This window comes from Miniopterus schreibersii (assembly GCF_964146895.1).
Source record: "Miniopterus schreibersii genome assembly, chromosome: 11".
In the NCBI taxonomy this organism is placed as follows: domain Eukaryota; kingdom Metazoa; phylum Chordata; class Mammalia; order Chiroptera; family Miniopteridae; genus Miniopterus; species Miniopterus schreibersii.
Window position 1 is genome coordinate 54,774,753 of NC_138111.1, and position 22,565 is coordinate 54,797,317.

At 42.1% G+C, this 22,565-nt stretch overlaps 1 protein-coding gene across 1 annotated transcript in view; it reads left to right on the top strand.

The window, feature by feature from the left end:
- The window catches only part of ADAMTSL1 (ADAMTS like 1), a 368,021-nt gene that overhangs the window by 302,151 nt on the left and 43,305 nt on the right, over positions 1-22,565 (top strand). The window contains exons 22-23 of the mRNA XM_081151642.1: positions 1,753-1,932; positions 5,583-5,717. Of these exons, the coding sequence (XP_081007768.1) occupies positions 1,753-1,932; positions 5,583-5,717 (315 nt within the window). The remainder of the gene's footprint in view (positions 1-1,752; positions 1,933-5,582; positions 5,718-22,565) is intronic.

Consider the following 22,565-nt stretch of genomic DNA (forward strand, 5'->3'; position numbering starts at 1 on the left):
GGTAAATTTTGTTCGTCAGATTCAAGGACAAGGAACAGCTACACAGGTAACTCCTTGAAGGTGTTTGCATCCTAAATAGGAGGCTGCCCATTAAGGGCAAAATCCAGCCCCAACTCATGGAAAGCACAGGACGAAAGGTCTGGCCCTTTGACTAGTCCTGGTTTGCCCCTGTTTACCAGGATTTGATATTCTAAATATACCCTGAATATATGCCCAAGAATTCTATGAGTAAACTTTGTGAGCTGGGCCAGCAGGCTAGGAGGTACAAGGGATGGAGCTTTCTGTTCCCTGGACACCTTCAAATTAATACCACAGACTTTCTGACTCCCAACTCACTCAGAGCTCAGCCTGCTACAGAACCTTCTATGCAGACCATCTCAGAAGGCTTGTGCTAAGCTGAGGCCTGTTTATTAGCATGTCCACCACAAGGAAACTTCCTAAGGAATTAAGGCAGTCCCCTGGTCTTAATCTACTCAGGCTGCTATTACAGAATACCATATACTGGGTGGCTTAAACAATAGAAGGTTACCTCTCATGATTCTGGAGGCTCCATTCAGTACCTGTTGAAAACTCTCTTCCTGGTTTGCAGACAGCTATCTTCTTGCTATGTCTTCACCTGGCAGAGAATACTAGCTCTCTAGTCTTTTCTTACAAGGGCTCTAATCCCGTCATGAGGACCCTCCCCATCATGACCTCCAAAGGCCCCCTCCAGATACCATTACGACCCTCCCCATCATGACCTCCAAAGGCCCCCTCCAAATACCATTACGCTGGGGTTAGGGCTTCAGCATGTCAGTTTGTGGGAACATGAGCATTCAGTCTATAACCCACTAGAGGGCTTCCTAAATGAAGTATACAGTCCCAATTCATGCACACAACCTCCCCAGCTCTTCCTCACAGACAGTAAACTGGGACTGAGGAGACAGCAGAGTACTTTCTTCCTGTCTTTCTTTCTCTATGGTGGCTACTGATACCATAGTTCCATGTTCTCTTGTTCTAAGAAAATACACAGGCTTCAAAATACAGCCATGTTTTCTTCATGTAGTCTCAGCTCTGGTAAGGATCTAGCAGCTTTCCTTTGTCTGCTTCATGAATGCATTAATATTCTGTGGCTTTTCATGTTTTACTGAAGTGTAATATCTCTACAGAAAAGTGCACATATCATACAGGTGCCAAACTCACCAAACCAGCACCTGGGTCAAAAAATAGCACTACCGGCAACCAAGCCCTGTGGCGCTCCCTCTGTCACAACCCCTCCCCATTCACGCCACCTCTCAGAGGAACCATTACCCTGACTACTAGCAGCATAGACTGATGTTACCAGTGTTTGTTTTTTACTCACAGAAAGGAAATCATACAGTATGTATTCTTCTATGTCTGACTTTCTCAACATTTTGTTTGTTTCATGTAGTCATCTATCATTCATATTCACTGAGGGATCTAGGTTTGGTTGTTATATTTTTATAATAGATTTTCTCCAAGGAATCTTTATATTCTCCTTCCACCTGGGAGGTGCCCTTTCCCAGCTACATGCTTTCTCTTTAACTGGTCTCCCTCTTCCTGCCTCATCAGCATAGGTTGGAAAAGTCACATCTCCAGACAACGGACAGGGCTGAGGCATTATTTAGTTTGGCCAAAGGCTGGTAGAAGACTCCTAGGCAGATGCTTCCTGCCCAATGCCCTCTAAGAGGCTATAAATGCCTCCAGAGTCACCTGAACATGTTTGGCTGATGAGTATTTTTTTCTTCCTAGGTGTGCCTGAAGCTGAAATCACATGGTTCAGGAATAAAAGCAAACTGGGCTCCTCTCACCATCTGCACGAGGGATCCTTGCTACTCACAGACGTGTCCTCCTCGGATCAGGGCCTGTACTCCTGCAGGGCAGCCAACGTGCATGGAGAGCTGACTGAGAACACCCAGCTTCTGATCCTAGGTAAACACCTCCAGGATGACTGCCCCTGGTGGACCCCGTTGGGGGTGACTAACCCCCTCCACCTCCTCTTTTCCCTGTTCCAATTAAGTACATAAAGGTAAAATCAATATCCCTTCCCTTCTTCCCACCTAGGGCCTTCTAATAGAAAGAATACATACTTTAGGGCCAGGCAGACATCAGTTTGAACCCTGGCTCTACCACTTATTCACTGTGTGACCTTGAGCAAGTTACCTAACCTTGTTTAGATGCTGATCTCTGTATGGAGACCTGCAAAACAAGAATTGCCCACATTGATGGAGGGGATGGGGGGGAGCATTTCAAATAGAGGTAACAAAAGTAAAGCATTTATTCTTAACTTCTGTGTTAAGGACTTCTTTGAGAATCAGATGAAAACTGTAGATTACCCCCTCCAGAAAAATCCATACATGTAAAATTTTGTATGTAATTTAAGGAAGTTCATAGTCTAGTCCACATGAAGCCCACACATGTACCCTCCTGTCTTAGTCCATTCAGACTGCTATAACAAAATATCACACACTGGGTAACTTATAAAAACAGAAATGTATTATTTTTCTCTTTTTTCCCTTACACTTCTAGAAGCTGGAAATCCAGGATCAGATGCCAGCATGGTCAGGGTCTGGGGAAAGCCCTCTTCTGGGCTGCAGACTGCCTGATTTTTGCTGTGTTCTCATTTGATGGAGATAAGCCAACTCCCTGGGGTCTCTTCTTTAAGGGCACTAATCCCCTTATGACATAATCACCTCCCAAAGTCCCGACTATCTAATATTATCACTTTGGGGGGTTAGGATTCCACCGTATGAATTTGAGGGGACATAAACATTCAGGCTAGAGTACTCCCAAGCATTAAAAACTCCTGATTAAAAAAGAGTCTATCACAGTTCCTGGCATAAAATAGGTGTTTAAAATGAGCAACAATTGCTTGGACACCATCCATCACTTGCTGTTGCCCAATGCTGGACTCAGCCTCGTTGTAAACTATAGCCCTTTGTCCCTGGCTAAGGACACTCTGTGTCTCTTCCCCGAAGAGCCTGGGAGTTGGTGGAATAGAATAAAAATGTTTGTGTTTATCTTACTTTTTTTTAAAAGGCAATTATTAGAGTACTAAGAAAAAAGAAATCTGAACAATATGACTAATTACACACCATCGCTTCCTTAGGGAAAAATAATTAAACATTATACTTGCTCCACACCCCAAGTTGATGATAAACCAAAGCATGGGATCTCTAGCCCCTGCCAGCTCAGGTTTCAGAGAGGCTCAGACAGCTTTTCGTCTCACCAGTGCCTCAGTAAACCTCCAGTCTTAGGAAGTCACAAAATCAGCTCAGTGAAGGCTCTCATTTATTTTGTGTTGGGCTGAGCTGCGAGTCTGCAGCCAGGGCCCAGAGACTGTTGCCCTACACTGAGTTATGGTGCTTACTGAGGTTTTCTCCCCCCTAAGAACCCTTCCTTGTTGCCTCTGCTTACAGAGATGAAAGCCTAGGATGTGTAGCTGCTACTGCAGCTTTGCCAATGAAGTGTGTCTATTCCGGGAGCCAATCCTTGGAGCATTTCAACGCTAATGCGGTGTGACTGTGAACACGGGGCTTGAAGAGCATGTCTTCCCATTTTAATCAAACTTGATGAGAAAAAAATCACTATTTAGGCTCTTAAGTTTAGGGCTTTTCTTGATCTCAAATCTTGGTTTGTTAGTTATATAGGTAGTTTATGAACATAGAAGTAGTATTTTTTTTTAACAGCCAAAAATGTGGCTTAATTTTTAAATCAGGGATTTTGTGTAGAAAGCTGCGGTTTTATGCCAAGTTCTGTGATTCAACCTGTAGCATGGAGACTTGAAGTGTAAAGAGACAGAATTTTATTCATTTATTCAGATAGCCATTGGATGAATATTCATTAAGTGTTGCCTCTAAGTTACATGTAGGATAAATATAAGAGGTGACCTCTGACCTTGGAGAATTGAGTTTCCCTTGGAAGATTAAATGGGCATGCACCAAAAAAGAATATGATAGAAGCCGTGAGGACATTAGAAGGTGTCAGCATTTGGCCCAAGGAGATCTGATGGGTTTGGAGCTTGGACATAGCCTAACTCTTTAAACTGTTAGTAAGTAAGCATAGGCTTCCAGAGTTTTAATATTCTTAAAGAAACGTTCAATTGCAATATTGAGGGAATTGAGTTTCCCTCAATATTCAATACTCAATTTCAATGTTCTTAAGGGAATGCTAAAAAGGAAGAGAGTCTAGGTTTGAGTAAACTGCCACCATCAATTCCTTAAACCATGGTGTTTGACAGTGGAAAGAAATCTTGTAAATGATGTGCTCTGTTTCATAGATGAGGAAACTAAGTCTCAGAAGGATTTAGTAACTTGCCCAAGTTAATGAATGACAGAGCCACAGCTCAAAGCAAGGGTTCCTGAACCCAAACATGATGTTTTTACTCTTATTTCATATAAAGAATATTTTAAGTTATTTATATGTAATGTATATATATTTAAATGTCTTTATAATTTAAAATTATATGTATAAATATTATCTATAAATCAAGATCATCATTGTTTTGTGTACAAAATGGTCTTTTGCAGTCTGAGGCAGAGTAGACAGAAGTATGTTTCTGAAGTGAACTCTGGCACCATTGTGACTTATTTGTCATACCTAACAAGTACCTAACAAGGTGACAAACATATAGTAGGCCCTCACTGAACACTGTTGAAATAACCGTCCCATTTTAATCAAACACAAGAACAATACTCCTGTTCCTCTTCCCGCTCCAACAAGAGCTCTGGAAGAAAAGGTGGGATTCAGCCCTGGGAGTGTGAATTGTGGTGCATCAGGAGATGCTGGAAGAGGGGAGCAGCCTCTTGTGCTTTCCCAAGGGAACCTGGGGTCATCCTGCCACTAGATTCAGTAGGTGTTTGCCTCTTTGTCCAGTGGAAATGGCAAGTAAGCCACTATATTTCCCATTGTTGTCACCTTGGCTCTGGTTAACTGTGACCCCTGCTGACTTCAGCCCTGACTCCATATCAGAGTTTAAATAGCAAATTATCCCTATCCTGCTTGTCTGACCTATTGGGCATGAAAAATTCACACCACAAAGCAAGTTAACTTAGCAACTTCATAAATGGACCTTTTTCCTCATAGAAAAAGCCCACTCATAGGCACCTTTTAAATAAGAATTCCTGTGGTATATCCCTATCTTTGGGGACAATGATAAAGTGCCTTCTAAAGGATGTTTGAAAAAAATGAAAACCATTTAGCATGGGACTTGACATTGAGTAAATACTGAAGAAGTGTTGGCTTCTTAAAAGTATCTTTAGAATAAGGTTTAATGTACCTACACATTTATAGGGGCCCCACGGTACTGTGGTATAAAGTGGTATTAGTAAGGAGCTCCTGACATCTATCTACATGCCTGATTCTTATTACTGACCTTATTGATTCAAGCATCAAATGTTAAGTTTGAAATTCAGACTTAATTTGATAGGCACACCTTTTCTACAGGAAAAATGATGTTAAAAGGCAACAAGAGTAATGCCTGCCTTACACATAGGCACACTCACATGCATGCTCACCTCTTTCTTTCCTTAATACAGCCTTCATGCTTTAATCTGCCTGATTCACCATCTGCCTTCTCACAGATCCCCCCCAAGTCCCCACGCAGTTGGAAGATATCAGAGCCTTGCTTTCAGCCACTGGACCGAACCTTCCTTCAGTGCTGATGTCTCCTCTGGGAACACAGCTGGTCCTGGATCCTGGGAATTCCGCACTCCTTGGTGAGTCCAACCCTCTGGAACATTGGGCAGAAATCCAGGGCTGGACAGGATTTATGGATGGGTGACTGCTTGCAGGTGGGAAAGAGGCAGCAGTGGGGGGTGGCCAACAGGAAATCACTAAATTGCCTACAGAATCCAGACTCAACCAGTGGAAACTTGGCTGACTTTCCATGTGAGGTGAGTGCAGTTCTTAGTCTGGACTCTAGCTTGTCTAGATTCCAATGTGGCTTCTTTCTGAATCCTCTTGGGCTGATTCCACAGTCCAGGTCCTCTACATCAAACTGACTTTGCTGAACAATGAGTAAAGAACAGCTTCTGTATCTCCTCTCTTCTTGCCAACCATACCCCAGTATTCCCCATGATTTCCTCCCAACTAAACTAGAACTATAATCAGTTTTCAAAGAGAAAAATGAAAAATATCAGTATCCCCCAAAAGCCAGACAGTTCTATTAAAGCCAGCCTTCTTTAGGTAGGGCCTAAACCCAACCCAGATAGACTCCTCAAACCAAGTGTTTAAATAACTTCATCAGGTACAACTTCCCTGGCATCTGTCATTGGGGCCTTTACCAAGTTAATGCCCACATGGCTGGTGCCCACTGGTAATAGAAAGTTGTACAGGGATATCCAAGTCCTGGGTCCCTCATCTGTGAATCATGGAAATGCCAGAGGAACCTCTGCATTCCCAACATGACCTCTGGAGATGGTTAAGGTGGAGGAGAAGAATTCTTCTGCCTTCAAAAACCTAAAAAAAAAAAAAAGGGCCTACAAAATGAAAGAAAATCTTCATGCTAACTCTATGTGGTCCCAAATATTGGTAATAGCAGCTAGAATTATTCCTTTGGCTCAAAGCTAAGTTTCTGTACCCTTCTCCCCATCAACTAGCAAGGACCAGGAGGCCAGTGAGTTCCCAGTCATACTGCTGCTGATTTATCAACAGGGCCATGGGGTCTGGTATCTTTAGGATTACAGCACAGAAAGATTACCTTCAGTCTTCATTCTCGTCTGAAATTAGCAGACTACTCACAGCAATTGGGCATATGGACAAGGCTTCTGATTTTTGTGTTTCTGATCTGGGTAAAAATAAGACACAGATATAGTAATGAGAAGCCCTTTTTGTTTCCCATAACTTACACAGCTTGGCATTGAGTTTTTTCATATCATGTTGATTAGAGTGCATTGAGGTTGCAGACTGCTTATTTTCTTTGCCTTATAAATGGTAAACTTACTCTGAATTAAATGTGTACATTGTAAACTTGTTTATTTTAGACTCATCACTATGAGAAATTGTCATAACTTTTCATCAGAGCCCAGTCACTGGCAGGGTGTACAGCAAGTATTTAAGTTCAATAACTCTTGGGTCACTCGGGTGCCATTCAGCATGCTGGGAAAGTTAACCTGCTCATATTTTTCTTTCTCCCTTATTCGGGAATAATATTTTGTCTCATCGTAGCCATGGGCAATAAGAATTTATTGTGCTCTATGCTGCTGCATTTCATTGGCAGTTTATGCTGCTTTGTTACCTTAGACTGGTATTTAAATCTAACAGTTAAGAGATACCTTAATATACCAGTTCACATCCACACTGCTCCATTTGAGTGAGACAGCAAGTCAATGTCCATAAAGTCCTTGAATGTAACAGCATGGGTAAAATGGGCCCTAGTGGTGGATGTCACTGTCTTGCCAGCAGTATAGAGCCAGGAGAAGTCTATGTGGAATTATGGAATTAGGGAATGATGTCAAGTTTCAGGACCCTGAGATAGGTCTTTAGAAACAGACCAGGGCCTCACTGTCATGCTTTGGAGCTGAGCACAGAGGGATTGATGGGACTCCGGTCGGCAGAAAGGAAGGAAATAGGCATGCAAGGCAAAGAAGATGCTACAAGCCCAGAGACAGAAATGTGTGGGATATATATCGGTGTCTGCTCAGTAACAGCTATAACATACCACTGCTTTAAAACAGGACGGGCGGCCAAACTGAGATAGAAACTAGGCCATTAAAAGGAGCAAGCCTCAGCTAGAGCTTGTCCACTCAGATTTGGCTTGGACTCCCCCCCCAAGATTTCTGATAACCTCCCCCATCTCGAACCTCCCAGCTGTTGACTCATCCTGATCTTTTAATCCAGTTACTTCCATTTGGACCAGCTCCCATCTCTGGCTCCTGTTGGTGGCCCTTTTAGACCAGAGTGTGTGCCCTGGGTACAAGAAATAGGTCAGGGAGGTGATTCTGTGTATGGTTGCTGAACATTAAATGGTGTCGAATTGTGGAGGACCTTGATTATTAGACTAAGGAAGTAGATTTACTATGTGGAAAATGGGGACAGACCTTTAGAGGGCTTTTAAGTAGGAGAATGTAGTAATAGTAATGTTTAAAAGAATCTGACATCTGTAAGAGTAACCAAGAGTGGGAGACATTTAATGAAAAAAAAACTATTTTGAGGGTAACAGATACTCTAGACAAGAATGGAGATAAGTAGCAAATATACTGTTACTAGCCCCTTCCACACCTAAGACATCGCTGATCAATCTTGACATTCTTTCCACTTAGTCCAGGCTCTGCCAAGGGAATTTATTTCAACATGCCCACCAAGCGTGGTGGCAGTTGGCATACAGGATAAAAGCCATTTGCCAACCCTGTTGTAGCCAGTGAATGGCAAGATTCCTGTGTATGTATTTTTCCCATTTACATTGTAGGTTGGCTGCAATAGATTCAGAGAACTTCATGGTTCTGTGGCACAGGGACAATTATTCATGGACCTTGATTCTCATGTTTTCGTGGCGAGAAGGGAGCAAGGGATATTTGGAATTTTTTTTAAAGACCTATCATATATCAGAGCTAACTCTTCTCCATTAAGACTCACATGTTGAGATCCCCAGTAGGTGAGTCTGTTCCAGAAATGATTATTTGGTTATCAGATATTCTGGCATTGATACCACTTCAAGCCACTGCTGCAACTTTCAAGAAGGAAGGTTGACTAAGCGACATGTGCATGGGTCTATCTGGGTCTCACTTTCCATAACTGTAAACAAAGACCTGGGACTGGTGGGTCCATTGTTGCTCTCACACTCTTTGCTATATGACATAGACATGGAAAATGCCCAGTGGAGGCTTTGCCGTGCAGAGTGGGCCCAACCTAACTGGATCTATTATCTAGGCAAGACAAGTGTTACTTCTTTGTCCCTGTTTTACAGCTGTCCTTCCTGCAGGGAGGCCTAAACTGTGCCAACTGTTCTAGAGGTCAAGGCCGATGCCCCCATCCTTAGTGGTCCGGGTCCAGGTCTGGTGGCAGGGCTCCATTTTTAGAACAGCTGTAGCTCAGGCTCCCTGCAGCACCCACACCTTTTTGCAGCCTTCTGTTAAATATTTTTTAGCCATTGAAGCCCAAGACTAATATTTTTCACAGTGTCATTTATAGGGTATTAGCACTGATATATTTTGAAAAAGAACTTTTATTGGAATTTTTATTATAAGAGCTTTATATACTTATTGTAAAATAATTAAAAGATTAACCAGAGAACTTATATGCATAAATGCATAGCCCATGGACACAGACAATAGTGTGGTGAAGGCCTGGGGAAGGGAGGGGTTGGGTGAGAGTAGAGTGGAGGAGGTCATTGGGGGGAAAGGGGAAGATATCTATAATACTTTCAACAATAAAGATAATTTTTTAAAAAATAAAAGAATAGAAGCAAAAATATAATTATCTCTAATTACCTAGCTCAGAGATAAACAGTGCTGATGTATTTTTCCTAATCATTAATATACACATTATACATATATTTTGTCTAAAGTGAAATTATACTCTATATACTGCCTGTAACTTTTTTCACTGAATGGTACAGTCATCTTTCCATGCCTCTAAATATTCTACAGTTTTAGCTTTGATGGCTGCATAGATAGGAGGTGCCATATCTTAATTCAACCTATTCTCAAATGTTGAACTTTTAGATTATTTCTTCTACTCACTTTGAGATTTGTTCTCCTTTTACTAGCTCCTTTAGGTATAAGGTTAGATTGTTTATTTGAGATTTTTTTTATTTCTTGGCTGTGTCCCACAGATTTTGGGTCGTTGTGTTTTCATTTTCATTTGTCTAAGGCATCTTTTGACTCCTTCCTTGATCTCATTGTTAACCCATTCATTGTTTAGTAGCATGTTCTTTAGCCTCGACATGTTTATGTGTGTTTTTCAGTTTTCTTCATGTAATTGATTTCTTGTTTCATAATATTGTGGTCAGAGAAAATGCTTGATATGATTTCAGTCTTCTTAAATTTACTGAGACTTGTTTTGTGGCCTAACATGTGGTCTGTTTGGAAAATGTTCTATGTGCACTTGGAAAGAATGTATTCAGATACTTTTGGGTGAAATGTCCTGAAAATATCAACTAAATGCATCTGGTTTAATGTGTCATTTAAGGCCACTGTTTCCTTGTTGATTTTTTTGTCTGGATGATGTATCCACTGATGTCATATTGGTGTTAAAGTCCCCTACTATGACGTATTACTGTTGATCTCTCCTTTTGTATATTTGCTTTATATATTTAGATGCTTCTATGGAGTTATATCCTCTTATTGGATTGATCCCTTTATATTATAAAAAACACCCTTCTTTGTCTCACAGCCTTTTGTTTAAAGTGTATTTTGTTTGATATAAGCATTGCTACCCTTTTTTTCCTTTCCACTTAGATGAAATATCTTTTACTATCCCTTACTTTTTATCTGTGTGTCCTTCCATCTGGAGTGAGTCTCTTGTAGGCAGCATATGTACAGATCTTGTTTTTATTTATCCATTCAGCCACCCTATGTCTTTTGATTGAAGCATTTAGTCCATTTACACGTAAAGCAATTATGGATAGGTGTGTACTTTTTGCCATTTTAATTGTTTTCTGATTGTTTTTTGAAGTTCTTCTCTGATCCTGATAATCATGTCCTAGAATTATTACATAGACACTTTCAAGAGATAATGTCTCCTGGGGTTAGCAAACTAAGCCCCATGGGCACAATCTAGTTCACTACTTGCTTTTGTAAATAAAGTTTTTTTGGCATGTAGCCCCACTCATTTATTTACCTATTTATTGTCTATGGCTTTTTTCACACCATAATGGTAGAGTTAAGTGCTTGCAACAGAAACCATATGGCCCATGAGACTAAAATATTTCCTTTTGGCCCTTTACAGAAAATGTTTGCCAACCACTGACTAGTCCTTCCAGCTCACTATGTAGAAAGGATGCCAAGGTCTATTGGGGTAACTACACATCTCCTGTCTCTGAGGAGAAGCACATTTTCACTGTACCACTCTGTCCTTTATCCTGTCACTGGGTTAGGCTCTCTCCATGAAGTAAAAGAGCCTGAAAGAAAAGAAAGAAAAAGAGACATAACTTACAGGAGTAGATCTTCCTCAGGAAGGTCAGGAAAAAGAGAAAATCTATATTTTAAAGGTCACAGAATTTTGTCAGAATTAGATGACTCTAGGTGCCTTCAGTAACAATATATATAATCATATGTGGCTTAAGAGAAGCAGTTCAGCACCTTTTCTCAGCATGTCCTATTTAGGTGCAGTCCCCATCCAAATGGTTTACCAAATAGATACATAAGGTTGGCTCTGCCCCCTATATTCAGTCGAGAACTATCCTTTGTGAGTGAGCAAGCTGCAATGCCTCAGTCAGAGGGACTCCTCGTGACATCTCTGCCAGAAACTCATGTCATGCTAACCCCACAGAGAGCCAAAGAACACAGCCTTTCTCATGTCTTGTGATTTACCAAGAGGAGAGAGATCCGAGCCTTCAAACCTGAGTTTGCAGAGTCAAGTTTTTCCATGAAAGAAGTCATTGTGCATGGGCCCACTCCCCAGCAGGGGCTCCAGGGTCACAGCCAGCACACAGCAGCATCTCAGCGGCACCTCAGCGGCACCAACATGCTCCCCAGGGCCCTGCATGCATAAGGATTCCACTTCACAGAGCCCTTCCAGCCCTGGAGAAGCCAGGCAGAGAGGCTGAGGCCAACAGTCAAGCAGTGTCATTTTCCTTCTGACCACCTGAGACAAGCAACTTGCACATTTTCTCTGCTTATTGAAAATGTTGCGAATTGCAGAGCCCGGCTGGCATGAGATCCAGCTCCAGATATATCTGCTAAGAGCACATTGGTTTGGTTTACCCCAAATCTCATGCTAAGAGGTGAAAATTTCTTTCTTTCTCCAACACTGAAGTTGTGACTGGGCTGCTCCTACAAATCGTATCACACTGATGAGGGAGCTGTGGCTGAAATACACAGAACCCAGGTCCGCAACCTCAGGTGGAGCTTACAGTCATTGTTCACATAAAAATCCCTCAAGGTAGGAGGGTATATCAGAGCACAGTTGAGTAAGTAGTAAGGGTCCAAGTTGAAAGCCTTGGAAAAGGGCCTAAGAAGGCAGTATCAAAGATCAATTTAATCATTCAGTAAGTGTTTGTTGAGTGCCTACTATGTGCCAGGTACTGTGCCAGAACCAGATACACACAGGAAATAAGATAGATAAACTTAGCCCCTCATTCATTCATTCAAGAAAAAGTTATTGCGCCTTTACTATGCACTGTTCACTGTTCTCTAGATACTGAAGATATAGGAATGAACAAAACAGATTAATATACCTGCCCTTGTGCAGTCTGAATTCTAGTAGGGCCAATTTGGGTCTGGTGGGGAAAGTAATTCAAGTAAAAGGACAGTGACAAAAAGAGGAAGAAGTGAATGCATTTGAGGCATGTGACAGGACAGCACCCCTGGTCTGAGCTTTAGCAAGGTTTCTCTGAGGAGAGGCTTTTTGAGCTGAGATGCGGAGAGTGGGTGGAAGTTATCCAAATGAAGGGAGGGCCTTCCAGGCAGAGGAAGCAGCAGAGGAAATAACCAAGGGGAGAGTGGCCTGTGATGAGGTTGAAGCCATGGTAAGACTTCTGCACTTTGTGCTAAGTGCAGTGGGAAGTCTTTGAATGGTTTAAAGCAGGAGAGAGACATTGTCTGATTTGTGTGTGTTTTTTAATATATCTTTATTGATCTTAGAGAGAGGAAGGGAGAGGGAGAGAGAGAGATAGAAACATCAATGATGAGAGAGTCATTGATCGGCTGCCTCCTGCACGCCCCTGACTGGGGATCGAGCCCACAACCCGGGCATGTGCCCTGACTGGGAATCGAACCCTGATCACCTGGATCCCAGGTCGATGCTCAACCGCTGAGCCACACCTGGCCAGACTGATTTGTATTTTTAAAAGCTTGTTGTGGCTGCTGTGTATAGGATGGATTCCAGGGGAAGAGACTAGGTAGAGTATACCATTTAGGAAGTGGTTGCAGTATTTCAGATAAGAGAGAACTGTGGCTCAGACTAGAAAGCAGGAGACAGTGAAAAGAAGTGAATAAATTCAGGGGTATGTAGGAAGTAACTGCAACAGGACTTGGTAAATAGATTAATTGGGGGGGAGGAAAAATCGTCCACACAACCAAAAGGTTCTCAAAAGCATCAGATTCTTTAGGCTTTTCTCATTGAAACTCACGAGTGTTCCATGTGATAATGAACCATTTTGGACCACTCAAGTCAAGATGCTAGAATACAATGGAGAACTACAGAAGTGTGGAACTACAGAAAGTGTCATTGCAAAGAAAAGACTAGTCTAAAGCTTGCGTTGCCAAATTCTGGCTCATTTCCTTAACGTACACCTGTTCAGCCTCCACTAGATGGTAGGTCCAAGCCCTCTCCAGCCATGGAGGAGGTCAGAAGCAGTAGGGGAGACAGAAAGTCAGTGATGCATGAGAAAGTTCTAAAGAGTTTCAAAAGAAGCCAAAGGGAACAGAGGAGGGAGGACTCCTTTCTTTGCCAAAGGAGAAATCAGGGTGGGTTTGCAGAGGAACTATTCCAGCTCAGTCTTGAAGGCCAAGTAAAAGCATTCTGAGCACTGATGCAGTAGACACATACTTGTCTAGTTCCTTCTGTGTTCCAGGCACCATTGAAGGCACTCGGGATGTAGCAGAGAACAAAATAGATAAAAATCCCTTCTCTTACAGAGCTTAACATTTAGTAGGGGAAATAGAAAATAAGCATAATGGAGTAAGTGACAGAGTATGTTAAAAGGTAGTAAGTGCTATGAAGAAAAAATTCATCAGAGGAAGAGAATGGATAGTACCCATGTGGGGAAGAGAATGCGATTTTAAATTACAAAGATGCTCAGGAGAGGGCTCACTGAGAAGGTAATCCTTGAGCAAAGGCTTGAAAGTGAGCTGTTGAGCTTGCACATCTGGAGGAAAAGAAGAGAAGGGCATCTGGAGCAGAGGAAAAGCCTGTGTGGAGTCCTTAAGATAGGGTCATGCCTCATGTGTTGAAGGAACAACAAAGAAGCCAGTGTAATGGCAGAAGTGGAGTCACAGGAGTTGAATGTGGGAGAGAAGATCAGTGAGGTAACAAGGCCAAGGGCAGATTGTGTAAGGCCTTGTAAATGGTCATGTTAAAATAACAGAGAAAAAAAATCTATAAATGTCCAAACGTATAAACAGACTCAATATCTCAGTGAGCATCATGGGCTTTTCCAAGATTCAGCCAGGGCAGGCAGAAGTGTTTTCTTTTATTGGAAACCGTGTGGCCAACTGAATGTGACATAGCTGACTCTAGTAAAACAGGCTCATCAGGCTGGCTCTGGGACAAGCCAATATTGCTGATTTAATTTGACTTTTATGTGTTGGGCACCAACATTTACCTGGCCCTGAGCTGGGCTTCTGCAGGCAGGTTCCATCTAGGAAGAGGTTCTCAACTACACAATAGAGTCACTGGGAAGTTTTTCAAAACAAACAAAACTTAATAATCTACCTGAGACCAATTAAGACAGACTCTTGGGGTGGGACTGGCATCAGTACTTTTAAAAATTGATTCTTGAATGGACTTTAAAAGTTACCTCCCCACGTCCTACCACCCATGATTGCTATGATTTGCTATGGAAAACACGTTTTCCCATACCAGTCTTTTAGAGTATTCTAGCTTGGCATTCAAGGCTTGTTGCTATTCAGACCTGGCCTGTACATCCATCCTTCCATCTTATTCCTGTTCAAATCCCTCCGTTCCTGTCAAACTTTTCCCTGGTAATTGCCATGACCTTGAGCCTCCCTTGCCTGGAATACCCTCTCCCACCCCATCCTCTCTAGACCAACCCTAGAAGTCTTCAAGACATAATCTAAGCCCATAGTCTAAGGTTTACAGACACTTGGTCTGTAAAAGGCCAGATAGGAAATAACTTTAGGCAGTGAGGGCTATAAGGTCTGTTGCAACTGCTCAACTTGCAATTGTAAAGCAGGATAGACAGTAAGTAAATGAATGGGTGTGGTCGTGGGCCAATAAAACGTTATTTACAGAAACAGGGTCAGACTTGGTGCAGGCCATAGTCTGTCAACCCCTGCTCTAGACCATCGATGTGACACTTAACCTACTGCACCTTATATTATTAGATAGTTCCCATCTGTCGTGTCTCCCAGCTAGGCTCTAGGTCCTGGAGAAAACAGAAGCTGTATAAATATTCTCCGGTGATTTAAAACAGTACTAGGTAGCTGGGGCTTGGCTTGGGAGGTCCCTTGAGTCATTTCCATCTTTCATTTCTATTATAATTATAGCTTTGTCATCTGTCCCACATACTTCCACCGTCACCCCACCCTGTACACTTCCCTATTCCTCTGATGCGAACTGAGGACACTTCCTGAACCCAGTGATGAGGAAATTCACACAGCAACAGTCAGTGAGTACCCTAGGCCACAGCTGTGGGGCAGTCACTTTTCATATAATTTGGAAGACTAAGATCGTCATGACTTCCTCTCTAAAAATAGCTGTGGGAACAGCAAGTGCTGATGGTCAAAGGTTAGGTAGAAATTAATCCACAGTGGTGGCCCATCCCATCAGAAAGTGCAGGCGTGGCAAGGAAAAGTGATGCACAGGAAAGGAAAAAAGTGTAGGAGAGAGCCAGCGTACTGATAAGGAGGGGAAAGAAGAGGAATTTATCAAAGAGACATCAGTTGGCATCCGCTTCCTCATTTATATTGGACGCCTGAAGTTTTATGTCACAAGAAAAATGCTTTTGATTTTTTGAATCAAAAATGATAGTTTTGCCCACAAAGAGAACATGATTTGCTATGAAGAAGAAAGGTCAGCATTTTGTGGTTGCTTATGGCACATGTTTATGCACTTTTGTCTTTTTTTAAAATAAAATCCAAAGTAGAGAAGAGCAACCCCACAGGGACTACAGGAAGCTCTATAGTACATACAGTGTAAAACTAAGTCAGTATTTCAGAGGGCATTTACGAGGAAGCCACGGGAAAGAGTACAGAGGGTCTTTGGACTGGAATGAACATGCATAAATTTAAAAAGACATGAGAGCATAAGTGACACTTAAAATAGCTGGACACAGAAAGCGAGGTAGTAAATCTTCCTGCTTAGCCACTGTTCCAAGCCACAGCAAGCATCCAGGCTAGGGCTTATTTTAAGTCTTCAAATAGTCAGGGAAGGGGGACCTCGAGAAACTCACTCACACTTGCCTCTGCCCTTTCCTGGCACCAGGACACAATTCCCAGGCCCATCTGTCCTCCCCACCATGCCTGACAGGAATGACGTAAGCAAGCCGGCTGTCCCTGAAGTTGACATGTACTGAAAGCCCATCAGTGGGAAAACGCGGACTCGACACTTTCCCCAATAAACCCTCCCTCAACCCTGCACTGGCTCTTGAATCGCTCCCGTCTGGTTCTGCGTCTCCTTGAGTCTCTGGCACCAGAGGCAGTGGGACAGGACCCCAAGGCCCAGAGGCAGACAGTGGAAGGAAAGACAGGATCGTGACCACTCTGTAGAGTAGAGAGGACAGGGGTGCCTCAGAAGCCCCGTTTCTAAATCCTCAGCATCTGCTTCCTCGTTTGTAAATAATAGTTTTAGTCCAGTCAGGCTGCTGGAAGGAATGCCACCGAGCGAGGAGCTTATAAACAGCAGAAATGTACCTGCCACGGTGCTAGAGGCGCCAGCCTGCTCGCTTTCTGCTGAAGGCCCTCTTCCTTACTCATAGCCGGTAACTTCTCGCTGTGTCCTCACAAGGCCGCAAGGGCTAGGGATCTCGTGGGTCTGTTATAAAAACACTGATCTATTCATGAGAGCTCCACCCTTATGACCTAAACACCTCCCAAAGGTCCCATGTCCTGATACCATCACACCTGGCATTAGGATTTCAACATATGAATTTGGGACGGGGGACACTAACATTCAGGCCATCTCACAGAATTCAGTATACTGAGGGTTAAAGAAGATATGCAACGTTCCCAGTTCAGTGTTTGGTACAAAGCGGATGCTAATATGTTAATTTCTCGCCTCTGTTCCTTACCTCCCTGTTGTTTATACAAACCAAGAAATCCATTCTCTTCCTCACTCCTATCTGCTGTAAGTCCCTCCTCATAGGACTAGAACTTGTTGCCAGAGTGAGTATAAATTAGTGACTGAAAAATCATCCAGGAGATGGGCACCTTACTGAAGGGCCCATTCTGTGCCGTGTCCTGGGGAGGAGCAGAGAAGAGGCGTGTCCTCTGGCATCAAGGAGAGTTTTATCTAGTTAGAGAAAACACAGAAGTGAGAAGGCAGTGTAAGTAGATGAGGAAAGGGAATAAAAAGAGAGTACTGGATGGCTGCTCTGTGAATTTATAACAAAAGACCGTGCTTTCCGGCCTCTCCTGAAAATCCTGTCCCCATCCATCCATCCATCCATCCATCCATCCATCCATCCATCCATCCAAGCTCCATGCTGTCCATTGGGCCCCTTCACATACACATGAGGGCTCACATAGCACAGTGGTTGGAAGTGTAGGCTCTGGACCCAGAATGCCTGATTCTGCCACATGCTAACAGCTACCTGACCTTGGGCAAGTTCTGGAAGTTCTCTCTGCCTTTGACTGTAAAATAGAAGTAATAACTGCATATACCTTCAGGGATTTTGAAAGGAGTAAATGAGGTAATATATGTAAAGTGCTTAGAGCAGTGCCTTGGCACACAGTAAGTGCTCAGTTAATGTTAGTCATTATTATCTGGGTAGTACCAGCTCTTGCCCAGCCCTCCCCTTCTTAAGGTGGAGGAGGCAGAGTAACTTAAGAATGCCCTTGGGTGCTGTATTATATACTTGGAAGTTACTAAGAATGTAGATCTTAAATGTTCTCACCACAAAAAAGAAATGACAATTATGTGAGGTGAGGGAGGTATTAGCTAACTCTTATCATGGTAATCATTTTGCAATATTTAAGTATATCACGTCAACACGTGCACACCTTAAACTTATACAATGTTATATGTCTCAGTAAAGCTGGGGGAAAAAATAAAGAATGCTCTTGGGAGCCAAGTCCTGGAGGCAGGGATAAAAAAGCTAGATTCAAACTTCCCTCAACCCACGTTGTCGTTAACTTACCAATTTTATGCTATTTATATATATGTTATGTATTTGCTAGTTAATTTAACATTTTTTTAGTCAAGTTGCCTTTGAAAATTGTAGCCTATCTCATGTAAATTAAGCAAGAAAAAGGAAGGGGCTCCTGCCCACTACTGAGCCAACAGGAGGAAGAAGTGTGGGCTTTGGAAAAGGAGTTGCTCTGGGTCACGTCTCTTAGCCTTTACGGATCTTCCTTTCTCATGAGTAAAAAGGTTGATAACCTGTCTCTGAGGACTGATTTTAGAATCAAATGAGAGTAAAATGCAAAAGCCTTTTGTAGACTCTAAAGTACTGTATAAAATGTAGCCGTTGCCTTATTGCTGGGGTCAGAAGCAAGGATGGCTGCAAGGCTGGGATGTCTGGGACCCCAAGGAGAAGGCACAGTCCCAGGGGAGATGTGTGACCTTTTGTGAAGCCGCCTTTTAGCCAAGAGGGTGTCTCTGCTGTTCCTCTTGGCTACACACTGGGCTATGTATAGATTGCATTATTGTTTTCTAAGGAACTTCAGGGAGGATGCTGACTGTCCTGGAGAGTCTCACCCATAAAACACAGAGAACTCACGGCATCTGAGTAGACTTCATGGGGAAATGGGACACAAGCAGCACCAGGAAGGATACATGGGATTAGCCAGGCCAAGAAAGGAATATAGGTGTGAATTAGACACCCACTCCATGGGAGACAGGGAAGAACGGACAAGGACAAGACCCTGTTCTCCATCTGGTGCTTGACCTATGGAGTCCAGATGTCTAGACTCAGTTTTTTGGGGAAATAGGTGACTGTAATGGGATCCACATTCAGGCATGGTCTTGTCTCAAATCAGTTACCTATTACCACTTGGGGGGGGAGGGGGTTGCAGTCTTCCCCCTTTTCATGTGTTACATATCCTGCTATGTTTTGGAGTTGAGCTTGGCATGTATTGTGGAAAGTTTATTTAACCTCTTACCATAATTAGCATCAGTTTCTTCTATGCTTTGTGAAGCAGGAGAATTACTAGCCAGCTTCTGCTCTATGATACCTTTTTGTCTTCTGCACACACACACACACCCCTACCCCTACCCCTACCCCTACCCCTATCTTAACTTCCTCTCCTTTTTCCCCAGGGGTGTTGGCATTATTGACATTATAACTTTAGAGCTTACTCAGACCTGAAGGCCCCCAAAGGTAAAAACCAGACCACTGAACTGTATTTTACTCTTGAAAAGAAAAAAAGAGGAAGGTATGGTGTTCTTTGGGGCATCAGCTTGAATTTCCTTTTTTATGTCCAAAAATTACCTTCCAGATATACAAGAAAGTTGTCAGTGAGGAGAGGAACCAGGTGGTTGGGGTAAAGGGTTGTAAGGAAGAGTCTCACAGCATTCCTTTCTTTACCCTTTAGATTTTGAATCAAGTATATGTATTAATTATTCAAAAATAAATGAATAAAATCTGCGTTGGACATCTAGTTCCATCCCACAAATATTCCTTGCGCCTTCACCATGTACCAAGAACCCCATGATATCTTTACTCTCACGCAGCTCCCAGTCCCCGGAAACATAGGGCTAGCAGCTTGGGAAAACACCCTCCCTCTGCAGGTAGGACGGGGAGCAGGGGACTGAGTCAGGATCACATTTCAGTGCCTTAAAATCACAGTAAGGACCTCACTGGTATAGTTGGGTTCTGTTTTCGTTTAAATGTTTTTGTGAACATTCTGGGGGAGACATTTTGCCAGGATACCCCCGTGCTAGTAGGATTGCAGGTACATTGCTGAAAATAGAAAAGGATCTGCACTGTCTCTGAAAACTTACACAGCTCAAAAAGGATTTCGTTGTCCATCTGCTGTTCCTGATCCACCAGAGCGAATCAAAACAAATCCTAGAAAGTAGGTTGGCCCCGCCAGGCATGGCTCAGCTGTTGAGCGTCAACCTAGGATCCAGGCGATTAGGGTTCGATTCCTGGTCAGGGCACATGCCCGGGTTGCGGGCTCGATCCCCAGTTGGGGCCATGCAGGAGGCAGCCGTTCAATGACTCATCATTGATGTTTCTCTCTCTCTCTCCCTCTCCTTTCCTCTCTCTGAAGTCAATATATATTTAAAAAAAAGAAAGGTAGGGCTTGAGGTAGGTTAGGCCAAATAAAAAAAATGATGATGATAGTAATTGTACTGTTATTCTAGAAATATAACCTAGTAATATGTCTGTATCTGTTTAAAAGTTCAAACTCTTTTATCGTTCACCTTTCATACTTTATCTCCGAAAGGTATGTAGAGAGACAAGTTTCGTTCCAAAAACACCATTCTGTCAAGAATCTTTTTATGTGAAAATCCATTATGATTATGAAATTCTCCATTTCTCTGTTGGCAGTTGCCTGCTCAGAAATAATGAGCTCCCTGTACCTTTGTTACCAAGGAGATAAGACCAAAAATTCATTCAAGGCTCTTTCTGGAACGTGGCATGGACCCTTGTGTCTAATGTGTGACTCTTTGAAGTGGTATCTGGAGAGATAAGCCAGCACGAGCCTGTGCGTCTGTTGTCCTGCCAGTTTCCTGGGCCCAGAAGAAAATGACCACAGTGTTCCTATATAGACAATAAAGATTGCACCTCCTCTTAATGATTTGCCTTGTAATCCTGCTGTTCTCAACTTTAATGAACTTTTTGCAGTATCTCAGATCCTTGCTCAAAGCCATGGTTCAGAGACTGGCTCATCACAGTTAGTTCAGAAATGTACATCAGGGAAATGGAGAGGGCCTCGAGATTGTGCTAACGATTTTTCTGCTAAGCACACTGAAATCGTCATTTCTAAAAGGGTGTAGGTGCAGAGAGAAGAAAATATTATGAAAAGTTAAATTGCAGGTAAGATAAAGTAAAACAAATAAGACTTTTGTTAAAAAGTCTTTGCAGAGCTTAAATATAAGCTTTTTATATTTAATAAACCAAAAAACTCATTCTGTTCCATGACTTTGAAAGGATCTTTCCTCCTTTCTCTACCCAGTTTCTCTGAAAGTGGCTTCTCTGTCCATTAAATACTACAGGCAACTCAAAGTCTATGACACAATAAGTTTATTTTATTCAAATGCTGATGATTTCTTCTCAGATCTTTAGAAGTACTTAAAGTCTGATTAAACATGTGTGATATGAAGTTCTGTCTAACAGCCCCACTTTCTGAGCCATCAGCAGTTTTTCTGCTTTTGGTTACTCATGTTTCTCAGTTCCCCAATCTTCCAAATCCTGAGGTCTTGATGGATAGAGCAGGGTTTTCTCTCTCCTTTCACATGTTGTTTTATTTCTTGATAAGATATAAGAATTTCTTTTTTCTTTACCATACTTTTATTTTGAAATAATCTCAATTATATAAAAATTTGAAGGTATAATACACAACTTTTTCTACCTGACCCATTTGAGACTGAGTTGATAACATGATACCCTATAACCTAGTGTATATTTCCTTCAAGTTTTGCTATCTGTCCCAATCATGTCTTTAATAGTAAAAGAATTCAGTCTCAACTCACATTGTATTTAGCTGTCATGTCTCTTAAGTCTTCTTCAATCCAGAACCATTCTTCAGTCTTCCCTTGACTTTTATAAATGACCTTAACAATTTTGAAGATTATGGTCCTGTTGTTTTAAAGTATACCCCTCAGTTTGAATTTGTCTTATATTTCCTCATAATTGGATTCAAGTTAATGCATCTTTGGCAGAAACATCACAGAAGTGATACTGGGCTCTTCTTGTACCCAGTCACATGACCATGATTTCCATTGTACCATTAAGGTTGATATTAGTTCCGGTAATATCTGCCAAATTTCTATATTGCAAAGACATTTTTCCCCTTGTAATGAGTATTTTGTAAAGAGATGCTTTGAGACTATGGTAAATATCTCATTCTTCATTGAACTTTCAAATAATATTCATTTATATCTTCATAGTCTCATGGATTTCTGTCTTACTCAATGGGCTTTAATCTGTTGCTATCCTTTTTTTTTTTTTTTTTTTTTTTGATGTAAAAATATTTCCCAGATTTAGCCAATGAGAGCCCCTGTACCCCTTCACATGTCTATATCATCCTTTAGAACTTCATTTTCTGCCACAAGAAGATATTTCAGAATCATCTTGAACTTTCCCTGCTTCAGAACTAGAGAATAGCATTTAGAAGCCAAGATCTCAATTTCAGGTCTGTTCATTGGTCACTACTCTCAGGCTCTCTTACTGCACAGAAATAGAGAATATCTGTATATGTATATATATATGCATACACAAACATGCAAACACACTTCCTATATTTCTAAATTTATCTATACATTGGGGCCCATGAGTCTTCCCTTGTGTCTCCAATTCTTATTGAACACCCCAAGATTCATTCTATTTCTCACCCTTTCAATAACTGTAACTCCCTGGCTCCCACTATCCTTACTTAATACATTCACTTATTTAA